The sequence below is a fragment of the Amblyomma americanum genome, chromosome 11 (genome assembly GCF_052857255.1).
Source record: "Amblyomma americanum isolate KBUSLIRL-KWMA chromosome 11, ASM5285725v1, whole genome shotgun sequence".
Classification (NCBI taxonomy): Eukaryota; Metazoa; Arthropoda; class Arachnida; order Ixodida; family Ixodidae; genus Amblyomma; species Amblyomma americanum.
The window spans coordinates 52,536,758-52,551,507 of record NC_135507.1 but is presented as its reverse complement, the minus strand read 5'-3'; the positions used below and the strand labels follow the sequence as shown (position 1 = coordinate 52,551,507).

Genomic DNA, 14,750 nt, shown 5'->3' with positions numbered 1-14,750 from the left:
TGTGGATGCTGTCTTGATAAGGTACTGTGGTGAATTAAAAAGGTTAGCGCAAGTGACCAGTTACAGGAGCATAGTAATCGCAATTCACTGCACGGCGGTTCACAAAAATGCCAATAAAGGTAGTGCAAGACCTTCCCCACTCTTGATAGAAGTTAAACAGAAAGTCATCACCTTCAAAGATTCAATTTCTTTCTTTATTTTGCTACCATGCCAGTCGTTGGTCACTTGTGCTAATCATTTTTGCTCTCTCAGTTGTAGCAGTTAGCACCCACCAGTAGATCACAAACTGTTCTGCTGCACAAATTATTTACTTTCGGAAACTGTCTCAACTGTCTTGGAAGGATGAAAAAGAAAACAATGGCAAGTTGTCCGACGCGATCAGTTTTGCTGGCTTGATGCAGGTGAGGTGGCCGCAACGGAGGAAGTCAGCACAGGCGCCGTGAACGGCGACGATGGCGGATCTATGATGAGCATCAAAGAGGAGCCTTTGAGTGACACCGAGAGCAACTCTACGGAGACGTCTCAGTCACGCACGTCAGGGATGACAAAAAAGCGCCGGTTGGGTGAGAGAGGGCTAGAGGCAGAGGTCAAAGAAGAGGCCATGGCTGAGAAACCAAGGTAAGCCAGGCAGGTTACCACGCATCAGTTGACCTCTGTGTAGCAACCTTGTTGATGTTGCCATTGCCGTTTAAAGCTCATGTGGTGACAGTTTTCTCATTGAGAATGAAGTGTAACAATGGCTTAACAAAGCCTGACAAGACTGTCAACATGAATTTAATACTCTTCTCATAAAAAATGACAGAGTTTTAATGCCGCTAAACCGAGTACGAACGTGCGAAAGCACTTGGTTTCGAATTAGCTTGGCTATTGCCTAAATGTTGCCTTCACTTGTAATTCGTATTCGCTTGACTCTTGCCTAGACATTGCTGTACGTTGTTCCTTAAGACAATTTCAAACTTTAGTTCCACATGACCTTCGTCTAGCCATACTGCATCCAAGTCATTTCATCTCAAAGTTCAAAGAAGTCAACGCTTCAGAGACCCATCGGTTTTTCCAGGATTGCTAGTGAAGTGCTTTCGCACTAAAAAGTTTTCACAAAACATTATCATGGCTCAAACTTCGTTTTTGGATCGTGCGAGTTTTATTTCGGATGGATGCAAATCTGAAAGCTTCATTTAGTTCCTTCCAGATGGAGGAACGGTGCGAAAATACCAGAATTCTGAGGTTTCTGTGCATTTAAGAGCCCCAGATGGTTGAAATAAATTTAAGAGCCCTCTGCTGTAGCATTGTTCATGTTGTTGTGTGTTGAAAATATCACATATAAACCTTTCTTTATTAGATTCAGGACTTGTATTGAAATAGACCATGCCGAGACAAGATCCTATATCTGCTGGCAGCCGTGCTGAAGGCATCGTTTCTTTGACAGCTGGATGCAAAAAAAAAAAAGAGGGGAAGAAGAGAGCACCATGCTACATTTATAAAAAAAAATGGAACGCTCTTAAAAAATGTTCAAGATGAAAAGGAATACCTAGCAGCCTGTGACTGTTATTTACTGCTATAGAGTGTAACATCCACTATGTAATATAGGATCGCTGGCACTGCATTTTCTCGCATCTAGCATGGCATCTACTTGCTTATATAACTGAGGTCTAAGCTTTTTTTTGCAGGTGTGTTATTTTCTTTTCGCGTGACTTGTTGCTCCATATTTTCTTGACATCTGAAAAAACATGTACAGGTGCACATGCTTTATAGTGTTCCCACATTGTAGAATGACTGGAAATAGTAAAGAAAGGTTGGCATGTCCACAAAAAGCACATCAGTATGTATTGCCTGTTTCTTGTGCCAGGTGTGTTCCCATGAGTATCTACGAGGAGCACCAGCTGCTGAGCCAGATCGAAAAATACGGCCAGCAAGTTCCGCTTCCCTGTGAGGCGCGAAGGCTTAGGAGGAAGCTTCTTGTCAGGCAGGTAAGCCATGCAGGTTGCAGAAAACTGAACTAAGGCCGTCCACTGATTGAGGATGTGTAAAAGACCAGAAGTATTGCTTTATCGGTTTTATTTATAAATTGGTCTGTTGGCCTAATTTTGGGGAAGTATCAGATTGGTTAACATCGGTGCACAATTTTTTTTCTTGGAATGCATATTTGTTTACAGCCAAATTATACATTGCACACAAGTTGCATTTTGCAGTCTGTATTGCGTATAGTGGAGATTTGGCATTGATGCTTACTCGCTTTTTGTACAACATGGATAGAAAACCACCACTGTGCAAGACAGGCCCCAGCAGAGCAACCCCAGCCATTCCCTTAAAATCCTTAAAATCCACACATGGTGCTTTTTGCACGTTATCTTTTGTGGTTATGAGGCATTTCCGAAATTTTTATTGTTGTCTCCTCATCTTTCAGATCAAGCGTGCACGCAACATTCCCGTTTTTGACCTCGATGCATTGGTTGATCAGCTTGCGCGGCGACCAGGCAAAGATCTGCAGCAGGTGAGGAGAGGAAATGGGCTCTTTATCCATGCTTGCAGTGTTATACAGCTGAAGACACTGTGTGTGCACTCTCTGCAGACAAGTTCTTGCATAAAAGTGTTGGTTTTTTGAGCTAGCTAAATTTTACAACTCAAATTTTACAAACAGAACATAAGCCAGTTGACTTGTTCACTCCATGCCGGGTAATGCACGAATTAGTAATGTCATCTCGCTGTGTCCGCTGGTGCACAGTGCAGAGTTTATGCTAACTTGTGATACGCGTTAAGAGCGAAGTTGGGACCATTGTGTTTTCAGTGTCACAAGCCAGCTTGTTTATTTAACCTATATGCCTAGCGTCCTACATGTAGGGTGCCGCTTTTTTGCGCAATAGCCCTAAAAGTTTATTGTGTAAGCTTGCACCCACTAGCATAGATTCAAGAGGGTCTAAACTTTACCTGTGCAAGGATTGTATTGTGTGCATTCATTTTTGTGCATTGGGTGCATTCAGAAAGATCGGCCTGTCTTCTATGAATGCCACTTTTTAATTTGGCCCAATCGACTACATTGTAATCCTGAAAAAAAAAAAAGAACGTAATAATTTTTGCGCACTATCGTAAGGAAACCACTGCTCGTGATGGGAATGGCAATCTTAAATTCGATGTCAAATGATGAAGCTTTACCGCACGTAACAAGTAGCAAATTTGCCTAGTATCCTATATTGTAGGACGGCTCAAAACTTGATGTTAGGAAAAATATTTCCACTAATAAAAGGATTATTCTGAATTGTGAAATGAAATAAACATTTTATATCGAAAAATATTTTTATTCTTTCAAATTTTTGAAGTTTTGGCATATACGAGTTAATTCAGCAAGAGGCTGTCGTACAGATAACAAATAAGGAACTGAGGTCATGTCCACAGCAGCGCATTTTTTTCCCACTTTTCAAACTTTTTTACGTTAGACTCGGCAGCTTGCAGCGGAGCATATGCTTTGTACGGCTGACTCAGCATGGCCAGGGCAACTGCAGTAACCACCTCCCCTGTTTGTGGAACCACTTTTGAACATGGAAGCATGCAGTATAGGATGGTCAGAAAACATAAGCAACTGCTATTGCACGCACAGCACTGTTGCTGCTGGGGCTAGTAGCAGGTTTAATGTTGAGTAGCACTACATTACCAAGGTGTTTGTACTGGCAAAATTGCCTCATAGAACCAGAACAGATTTTTTCACCCTGTTCACAGCACATCACCGACAACGTATTTCAGTCTACTGTCATTGCTAGAGCAGGGAGCAGTTTGCTTATCAGTTAGAAAACATAAAGAGGTAAGAGAGACTGATCCTACAGCAGCTTCTTTGATGGACATTGGGTACTGTCTTTCAGTCACATCTGTTTCTCATGTGACAGGTTGCATTGATATTTACGAAATAAATTAGACAAGGACCGTTTGCTTGCCGTATGTGATGTGTGCAGTTCTCAGATGAGTGTTCTTATCATGCAGGAAGTTCATCAGTTCAGGCAAACCGGTCGTACAAAAGATGTCCTGGACCGATATCAGGTAATGCTTGTGGTTCCCATTTTGACATCACTGCATAGCACATGAGACAATCAAACGTTAAAATGAAGGTCAAATGGACCTCGGGTCTATGTGCGCCAAGGGCCCAAATACGGGGCCCATGGAGCTTAGCATGCCAATATTTAGTCCTTAAAATGTTTTTTATTTATTTATTTATTTATTTTTTTTTGGTACTGGAGTCTTGTTTAGTCTCTTGACAATTCCTACATTGTGGAAGTTCAGTTAAAGCATCCGCGCTCAGTAACAGTCGTGGCCTAACGTAACTAATTGTTAACAAGCGGCCCATTTAATTGTGATAAATGGTGTCTTTATAAGTAAAACCGTCTTAAGATCATAAAAATAGTGGTGCCACATTGCTTTTTTTTTTCTGAAAATTGTCTGCCTATGGAAGCAGAGATGTGATTCTGCTTTCGGTACTGCAGTTAAGCATATAAATGTTTGTCTACTTATATTTTCAACATTCTGCAAGTTTGGAACAGTGTACACAGGGAATGTTGCCTCTTACATTGGGCTTTTTAACTTGTTAGCAGCACTGCACATAAGAGCACATGGACAACAGAGCAAGACGAATGCAAGCACAAGCACTGGCTAACAGCTCTCTATTGCTAGTCCGCATTGTTAGTTAGTGAGCGCTTGTGTTTGCATTTGTCTCCTGCCTTTGTCTCCTCGTCCCATTATGTGCACTGTTGTTAACAAGCCTATTGAACCAACTTGCCCACAAATATGCATTAGCAAACTTGTACTTCGGCGTGCCATTACACTTGCTGATACGAGCTTCTTTTTTATATATATATATGCTTGCAACTGCGTCTTCCTAGTGGTGCATTATACTTTCTTTTTTTTCCGTTTCACATACTCTGGACAACTGGGCCAATAGTCTGACCTTCTAAAAAGGCCTTAGCCACCTCTCATTAAAGCTGCCCGTTTGCTGTTCATGAGACTTTCTTACACTTTAGCTGGAATTTGCTGCCATGCTAGAAGCTGTGGGGCCTTGATTACAGTCTCTTCTCCTGTTTTCTGATGCTTAGTCAAATTATATATAATCATGACATGTCCCTTACCACAGCACTGTGATTTTATTGAGAATAACTCTAAGAACTGCGTGACACTGTCGTAAAGGACAAGGGGGTGTGAAGTGCAGCAAGCAGCTGACATGTGCAGCTTCTTATTCTTGTTCTTCTTCATCACCACTGTCAGCCTCAGTTATGTCTTCTGCTGAAGAAAGGCCCTCCTCGTCCATCTCCAGTCAACCCTATCCTCTGTCATCTGCACCTAGCCACCTTATCCCCGCAAGCTTCCTAATCTCATCTGCCCGCCTAACTTTCTGCCGCCCCCTGCTAAGCTTACCTTCTCTCGGAATCCACTCCATTACTCTTAACTACCATCGGTTATCTTGCCTTCGCATTACGCGCCCTGCCCATGCCCATTTCATCATGATTTCGGGTAGGATTTCTTTAACCCGCGTTTGTTCCCTCACCCTCTCTGCTTTCTTCCTGTCTTAATTTTACCATTATCATTGTCCTTTCCATAACTCACTGCATTGTCCTCACCTTCATTATAATCTTTTTCGTATGAATCAATGAATGAAGAGTGGCTTAGATTCCCTACAAAAACCAGGCTATATTGTTGCCTCCTCTTCTCTCAGGTGACTACGGGAACAGCTCGCATGGGGGTCCAAGGTCACATGTCTTTTGTCACACGCATACTGGGTCTCGAAGAAGAACAGCTTGAATGCATCATCAGCCCATACACCCAGAGGTGAGCACCAGTGTAACGCCTGCACATGACAGCCCACTTGGTTTATGGTTTGTTTTATGGGGGTTTAAAGTCCCAGAGTGACTCAGGCTGTGAGGGACGCTGTAGTGAAGGGCTCCGGAAATTTCAGCCACGTGGGGATCTTTAATGTGCACTGACATCGCACAGTACACGGGCCTCTAGAATTTCGCCTTCATCGAAATTCGACTGCAGCAGCCGGAATCGAACCCGCGTCTTTCGAGTCAGCAGCTGAGCACCATAACCACTGAGCCACCGCTGTAGCGTGAGAGCCCACTTGGCTGCTCTGATTTGCGGGGCAAAGTTTGGGAAAGGGCAGCATCGCAAAAGGCTTGGTGCTCAGCACATGCACCCACGAGGTGGTGGACACGACACTTGGCTGATTGTGAGATATTTCATAGATGTTGCGGAGAAAGAAAGACAAGGAAGGTACATTTACGTTGAAGGCAACCAACATCAAATGAAAATTTGCAAGGAACATTCTTGCACGTGAACTGCACTTTTAATGCCACCTGCGTTTGTAGTCAGTGTATGTGTTCTCTCGGTTTGTTGTTCATTCCCACAACCACACGTTTTTATGTAGCATTTAACTTCATCAGAGTCAGTGTTCAAAGCTTTTTATTCTAATTTTAAGAAAATATGAACTTCATGTTATAAGGACCTCTAGAAAAGCACTTTGCCCTCACTGGAGCTGCTATATACTGCGATTAATTGATAAGCTGTGTAGTCTTTGGCTGTGCAGTGTGTCCTTTAACATCATCATATCTTTTCACATAGTATATTGGCATTGATTATGCCGGCCACAAAGTAGCCTTTTGCTTCACTCTAGGAAAGTGAGTCCCTCACATGTCACCTTTGACATGCAGTTGTTTGTTCAGTCATTCATTAATTATTTCTCATATACTTGAACATCGTTGATTTAAGCTGTGACTGGCTACTGAGTGAATTTTTCCTGCACTTTGGCAGAACGGTACAAAAAAAAAACCACAATTTTGGCTCTGCCTGCCTCCGACTAGGTGCTTGAAGTAACCCAATAATATACAAAGGTGTGTAGTTATTTTACAGGCTAAAAGCTGACAGTACAGTTGTGAATGCACGTTGTACGCTGTACCCCTGTATAAGGAATCTGCACAGGTGCATCTCATGTGCTGAACACGTTGTACGTTCCTAACCTAATTTAACCCAATTTGCCCACACCTAAATGTTACGCATCGTGTGTGCTTGCAGGACGCTGAAACCGTTCATCTTCAGGGATTTTGATGCCAAGCCACTAAGACTGAGGCTCTTGGAGGAGGTTCTTTCACACAGGCTCAATGCAAGGCAAGTCACGAAAGCGGGAAAAAAAAAAATGCTTCCAGCACAGCTGTACTTTGCATATGTTTCCGGGCGCACATGGTCACACAAAGCCGGTCTTATTGAAGCCTAATGTCCCAGCCCACATGTATAGCATTCTAATTAGCCATTATGGAAGTTATCCATGCCGACCTGCTGTGACAGTGACCCAGAGAAACTCCCGTAAATGCCTGTACGGCTGCCACACAAGAGCACAGGAGTACACTCTTTGTCAAAAGTTTGTAGCCCACTGTGACAACAGCTGGATCAGGAGTGCTGCCATATGGTGGCGTTCACAGGTACCAAGGCTAAGTGAGGTGTCGCTATCATCAAGATCACGAGAGTGAGAGGGACATGCCCTCTCACTGACACCACCATGGTGCCTCGGACTGCCATTGCATACGAGCACTCCTGCTCTGGCCATGGTCATGGTGGGCTTCAAACTTTTGACAAAGGCTGTACTTGGCTTGTGTATCCGCTTTGGACAAAATTCGTTGCGTTCAAGAGCAATTGCAAAATTCAAGAGCAAGAGCAAAATTCGTTGACTGGTTTTATAATGTTTCATGCCGTTATCTCCTGCATAAAATTTCACAAAAGTTGTCTGTCTAACATGTATAGTACCGTTTAGAATGTCAGTTTTAACCACTCTGTTGCCTAATAGATGCTTTTTACAGAGCTTTGGTCTGTGTTTCCAATGCAGAGCAACTGAATTGTTGAGTGTACGCCTGAAAATCTTTGAAGTGTGATTTTTTGCGTTCCTTGTGAAACACTGCTCTTGCTTTTTGCAGACACTACCGTTAAACTTTTAAATGTGGCAGATTTTATTTAGATCAGCATAAGAATTGTATAATGCAATTCTTGCTCACATTTATTTGAATTTTAATGCAGAAACTGCAGTTGGAGCTTAGCTGAAGCTTTTTCTTCAATAAAACATCTTTTTCAATTGTAGTTTGTATGCGTTTCTCTGCTTTTAAACTTTGAGACCCATTAGTTTGTCGCAGGTAGCACTCTGTAAGCAGAATTCTCTTATAAGAGCAAATCACTGTGCTTATTAGTCATGTTTGGTGTCATCAGTCCTTTGTAATTTGCTCTCTAGGTTTTGTGACTCCAGCTTCCTTTTTTATGCCTGCAGTGTTTTGTTTTTTGAGAGAGACATGACACCACTCTTGGCACCTCTTAATGTATTTATTTGTTTCATATATTACAGAGGCATGGAATGTGCTTCTGTTAACCAAATTTTTGCATTGCAAGTGGAGAACGAAAATCGGAATATATGAACCACAGTTCTTGGAAACATTGCCGTTCATCTTTTGTCTACATAAGCAAAGACCATTGTAATTTGGCAGTGCATTGTTCTTCCTTTAGCTCTGCTAAGCATGCTGTTTGCTTGTGCCGTTGTATGGCGGCATTAAAGAAGGACTATTTTCTTTTAAATTAAATTATTTTAATTAATATAAATTAAATTAAAATTTTAATTTTACTTAAATTAATTATTCTGAATCTCAATCTAGTTAATTTCTAAGGAGCCATTTATTATTTATATTTATTTTACATTCAGAATTCCTTGAAACTGAGAAAGCACTTATTTCAGTGGCTATCTGCCTATCAGTGGAAATTGTTCCATTAAGCCAGAAATTCTTTTATATCAGGTATTACTAAACATAATTTGGCAGTTGTCAAAAGGGTCTTAATCAGAAGAGGAGGAGCTGCGCTGTTTAAGCAATTAAAACAGGAATGCACTCTCGTTGATGCGGCAGGTTCAAAGACGAGAACACTACGCAGCCCGCGGAGCACCACCCCATCGACTTCTGTTATGTGCGACCACAGCACATACCCGTAGTCAACGCCATGTGCCGGACCTTCTTTTGGCCCGGGATTGACCGTGAGCTCCACTTAGTCCTCCTTGAAAGCTATTTTTATCTTTCTCTTCTTTTTTTCTTGTTAGGAGTGCAATTACAGGATATACAATTTCTCCACTTCGAATGCCTAGCGGAAATGCCTGACTGAAAGTAATTTAAATTTTTAATGAGAGAGTTGTACATTCAAGCAATGCCAGCGATTCCTGGTGTCCACCATTTAATTCTAGTGGGCAAAGCTGTGTTTGTCTTTATCCTCGTGTTAGCTAGGTTGTGCTAACTACCACAGCGCCTTTTTATCTAATCTTTTTTTGTCAACAGTTCGATTTTCATTTTTTACTTGAACGCACAACCTTGTCTTCGTGACATCATGTCAGACATCTTGCTGATAGACTCTGGTGAAGCCACAGACTGTGATGGATTCAGTTTGCCTCCTTTCATTGTATTTTCATCCTTCTAGACCGCAACTGCAGCAGGTGTGAAAGGAATTCTGCTCTTTTAAAACGGCCATTCAGTCAATTAGTCTGGGAAAAATATATTTCAGAGACAATGCTTCACAACCGAGTTTTCATTTAAACACCTTGCTTTCCTTGCTTTTTCGTTTGCAGTGTCTGAAAGCCTGCAGTACCCGGACTTCAGCTGCATTGCCATGTACCGGTGAGTGGCACTATAGTAGGACGCAACTTAAAAAAAACAGCAGTTGTTAACACTGGGCCGCGGTCCGCGGCATACTGTATCACTCCGCTAACCAGTCCTAAATGTAAACGAAATAAGCTTTTTAATGTTTGACTTTATTAAACAAACCAGGTGTTAAAATTCTAGAGCTCATAACTTTTTTCTCGTGATTAGCTTCTTGCTTAGATGACAAGAGAAATTTTAACAACGGACTACTTTTTTGTCGTGGAGGAATTCTGTGCGCCGGTCCTGAATGTGGGCGGAGCTTCACTGCAGACTTAAGCTGTATCCGACCATAGTCACTCTGAACAGAAAGGAGTTCAGACCAGCACACTCTCTTTTATGGAAGGGAGTGCAACTTACTCCCTTTTTACTTTGATCATAGGCATACTTATGTTTAAAGTATATAGTCATGCCTTCTGTGGACAGCCCCAAGAGAGTATCAGCTTGCCAGTTAGCATAACTCATGCTGGTACTACCTTGAAAGTACCAGGCCCGTGTGTCATCCAACTCGCTGACCTCAGCATAATGCCTTGGAAGTTGGAGAAAGCGCATAGTGCGCGTTGTGTCATGTTTGTCACATGTCGGAAGAGACCGAACCTGGCGTACAGCCGTCTGTGCCAGGTTTCTGAAAGCTAAGAGGCATGTGAGAAGTACAGTCATGGACAGGAGTTTATGGGACGCAAATTTGCAGAAAAATATTTATTTATACTTAGCCCCGCTAGTCAGTTTGCGTGTATTTGTTCTAGTGGACGAAGCAGATTTTTTTTTTTTTCGGTGAATCCGCGTTCCTCAAGATTTTCTCCAAGACTATAGTTGGACCAATCATATATCGGACACGGATATTGAGAATTTTTGGCTGCGTCGAGCTCATCCTAAATATTTTTAACAAACACATGCAATTCTTGCTTTATTTACGAAAAGCTGTTAGCCATGAATCAAATATATCAACCTCCCCAGCGCAAAGCGGTGCCCGCGCGGTTTTGGCATGGCTTTGCCGCACTACACAAGTGACGGGGGGGAGGACAGATGTGGCCTAGTTGTAACCATCTTGCGCCCACATTGGCTGTCACAGAGATGGTGGAAAGGGCGATAGCTTTCGTTCTGGCATGAAAATGAAAATTGGTTTTGGGGGAATGCCATTTCATTTTTAAGCGACACTGCTCTAATGTGGGGAAACGAACCTAACTGGCCTCTGGCACACTCCCCGGCCTTTGGAATCACCACAAGCTTCTTCGAAACGGCTCCAAAACTATTATTTGTTTATTTATTTCTTTGTTATTTATTTATTATAATACCCACAACACTACAAGTGACATTACAGTGGGGTGGGGTCTCCCTCTGCCCTCTAGTTAGGGTCGCCTAATCGTCCCCCTCCACTGATTGAATTGCACTGTTTTGCGCGTGTTTTGCATGAAATTTTGTATTACGAATTTTGTCTACATCGAACTATATTTTACAATTTTTTACCAGTGCGCTAGGCATATATAAGCAGCAAAACTTAACACTGACTTAAAGAAGGCCCTGTGAATGTTTGTTACGTTTACACGAATGCTAGAAAATGTTTCACTCTCTAACGGGATCTTCAGGCAGTCACATTAGTGGAACAGAATTAGCAAAAAAATTCACCGATTACGTTAACTCCTAATTCAGAATTTCAGCACAGCGCTTTAGGTGTTTCTATTTTGAGTGCCTCTTCGAAGCTAGAAGTATGGCATGGGCTGACCAGCAGTGCTACAGGTCCTCTATAGGGCACACTGTGTCTGTTTGCTATACTTTGCGCCACAGCAGGCACGCACACACACATAGCGTCCACGATACAAGCGCTCTCTCACCCTCCCGCCGAGGCTCACTTCACAGTTGGTCAGGCAAGGAGTGAGGTTTCTCAGGGGTCTCGAGTTTCTTCTCTCTGATGTGACGCCGCCACGCGCGAGTGATGTGTGGAGCGCATCACACAACACACACAAGGCTACGCACACTCCATGGAAAAACGGGTTCTTTCTCCAAGCTTCTGGGCCCTTCTGTAGCGCCCTAAAGTCACTTCACGGCATGCAAGACTCTGGCGCCATCTCTGAGCGCGGGGCGGCACACGTTTGTGTTTTTGTGTTTAGCGCCCGGGTACGCCGACGGCAACGACAAGGGACGCCGCTTAACCCACAAACGGGCACTTAAGAGCTGCACTCTAAAAAAATAAGAAACAGTGCAGTCAGGTTTGTCATGGCATGATACGGGAGAAAAAGATGTCATCACTAGTATGAAACGGGAGCTTGATTGGAAACTGTATGAAGTGAGATTGTATTTCTTCCCAATACGTATGAAGTGAGATTGTATTTCTTCCCGATACCTATTTTTAAAAATGGAATCAATAAGTTAATACAGGTTAAAAGCTATAATAGTGCAATTTCCAAGAACACACCTTAAAAATATGGGAATTCCATCCTGGGTCTAACAGCTTTGCCAGCTTTTTTTATTATTAAGAGGGTTTCAGAGTGCAACAGCTTTTTGAAACAAAGATGTACAGCAAACATGAATACTTGTCCTGTATGCTGTAACACCCCTGCTTGCAGCACCCTAAGGCATTGTGGGTAGTCCTCATGTAAGAATAAAGAAGGCAGTTGTCGCTGCCAGTGTGCATGATGCATCTGGATGTTCTCTTGTGCCACTGTTTTGCAGGAAGCTGGTGGTGGGCTTTGCATTCATGGTGCCAGATGTCAAGTTCAACGAGGCGTACATCCCCTTCATCTTCACTCACCCCGAATGGCGCGAATCAGGCATCGCCAAATTCATGCTCTACCACCTCATCCAGGTACCACAGCTTGCGTTGTGCACATACCTTACCCATTGCATGTGATGGCTGTAAATGGCAAGCCAACAATTCCCAAGGAAAGCCTGCATATTGACAGACCTCTTTTTTATTCCACGACGAAAGTCTACACACTACTTCATTAAAAGTCTTTGTTGAGAAGTTTGCAGAGCAGTCACTGTGTAACCTTCTAGCAACATTTACTGAGATCTGAAATGAATTATCAAATAGTTCTGCAGGATAAGTTGCTCTAAAGATTGAAGAAGCCATACGGTCGTGAAGCTGCCATATTTTTGTGAAATCAGTGTGAAAAACTTCGGAACCAACTGATATGGACGCGCTCCATCATTCCTCTTATGTTGTGGCACTGTGACAGTTTAAATGTCTAGTGGTGGTAAATGCAGTTAATGTCTGCTCTCAGTTTAGACTGTGTGCAGCTGCATATCATGGCTTTTGTTTTTACTTAGAAATACAGTGTTAGGTGGAGTTTTGCAAATAATGCCTCAGTTGTGTTCATCCTATACTTTCAAAAACTACACCGCCATCTATCATTGTACTGATCATTGTACTGTAATCAGACTTTTCTACTTCATTTTTTTTATTATTGAAACAGTGTGCCTGCTGGCATAAAGTATTATTTACAGATATCATTTTAGCTATTTGTGGATAACAGGCGATGCACTCGCAAGTGGCAAGTGTTGGTGAGCTCATTGCTGGGTTAAGAGTTGCAATGTGCAATGATGTTCTTGCGGGACATCGTATGAACATGGTGCGGTTGTGCACAGGAGCTTATTGCGAGTTCTACTCATTGCTATTCTACTCTGAATTTTTTTTTTCTGTAGATTTGAAGGCTAGCTGTGGAAGAAAAAATGTTTTGCACATGTGCATACCTATGAAGGAATATTTTCACTGCAACTTAATTCAGTGGGCTAATGAAATGCACAATTTCTTTGAGCAGACATGCATGGGAAAGGATGTCACGCTGCACGTGTCTGCAACCAACCCGGCCCTGCTGCTGTACCAAAAGTTTGGCTTCAAGGTGGAGGAGCTGATTCTGGACTTTTACGACAAGTACTTCCCAGCGGACTCCAAGGAGTGCAAGCATGCCATGTTTCTACGACTCAGCAGATAATACTGCACCACCACCCCCTGCATCGCCATTGAATGAATTAATACATTGTCATCACTTCATGTGTAAATAAAATACACGATATATCAAGCTGGAGAGCTGGGCGAGTTGATTGTGCTTCATTTCAAAGAAATTCAAAGAAGCTCAAATTCAAAAGAATTTCAAAGAAGCTCTACCAGCTGACGGAGCTGGTAGAGCTAATGATGCTGGCATAGCATGCAGTCTGGCTGATAAAAGAAAGGTGGTATTCGGACACTGCACTAAGAAAAAGTGGAGGTAAGCAAGTAATGAACATCGATGATAGTGGATCACATTCTAACCATTCCATGCTCTGTTCTAGTTACAGGAAAAACAATTTACAACATTTGTTGGCTTTTTGTGCAGAGGTTTCGTTATCCCCATTAAATGATGTCATTGTCGCATGACCTAGTTATGTGATTAAATGTATGAACAGGCCACATAGTTGAAAAGGTCACATGACCTTATAAATATTGCTTATGCATATATGACTCCTTAACATGAATGCGGAAGCTCGTGTGACATTTTGTAGACATCCTTTCAGTTTTTCAGCAACATTAGTGGCAAAAAAATGTCAGGAGCTGCATCGTCAAATATTCATGCGAAATCATTGCTTTGTGCTGTAGTTCATCAATTTGCTGAATAGCCCTTTTATTTGCAGCCTCAGGGTGTGTTCCACTAAACTGCATCCAGGCACTGCTCAAGACCTGTTCATTTCATTACCAACAATCCTCGGAGCCAGATTAATGCCAAATTCTGAGATATTCATCCTCGGAATGTTCCAGATGAACCATTCTACGCACCCCCCAACCCCCCATAATAATGCCCTCATGCCAATATAAGCATGCTGTAACTTGTAAATAATGGAAACAACTTTATTTTCATTTCGTTTATGAATGGTATGAAATTCTTGAATTCATTCCTTAATGTTCACTGTGACACAGTTTTGAAATCTAAACATTACACTTCATTTAGCATGGATCTTAATGTGCTCAAAGCCATGTACAGAAATTCTTGCATTGTTAACATGTATAGAACGCCAGCAAAAACAAAACTGTGGCTGTCTGCAGGCATTCATTGACACGTACATTCACACTGCCCACCATGTAGCCTGCTGTAG

At 42.3% G+C, this 14,750-nt stretch overlaps 1 protein-coding gene across 1 annotated transcript in view; it reads left to right on the top strand.

Annotated features, from left to right (window-relative positions):
- The window catches only part of Atac2 (Ada2a-containing complex component 2), a 28,620-nt gene extending 14,912 nt beyond the window's left edge, over window positions 1-13,708 (top strand). The window contains exons 10-19 of the mRNA XM_077642818.1: window positions 402-618; window positions 1,847-1,967; window positions 2,405-2,491; window positions 3,970-4,026; window positions 5,690-5,802; window positions 7,045-7,137; window positions 8,907-9,031; window positions 9,614-9,662; window positions 12,354-12,486; window positions 13,442-13,708. Coding sequence (XP_077498944.1) covers window positions 402-618; window positions 1,847-1,967; window positions 2,405-2,491; window positions 3,970-4,026; window positions 5,690-5,802; window positions 7,045-7,137; window positions 8,907-9,031; window positions 9,614-9,662; window positions 12,354-12,486; window positions 13,442-13,615 — 1,169 coding nt within the window. The 3' untranslated portion in view covers window positions 13,616-13,708. The remainder of the gene's footprint in view (window positions 1-401; window positions 619-1,846; window positions 1,968-2,404; window positions 2,492-3,969; window positions 4,027-5,689; window positions 5,803-7,044; window positions 7,138-8,906; window positions 9,032-9,613; window positions 9,663-12,353; window positions 12,487-13,441) is intronic.
- Window positions 13,709-14,750: the final 1,042 nt, after the last annotated feature.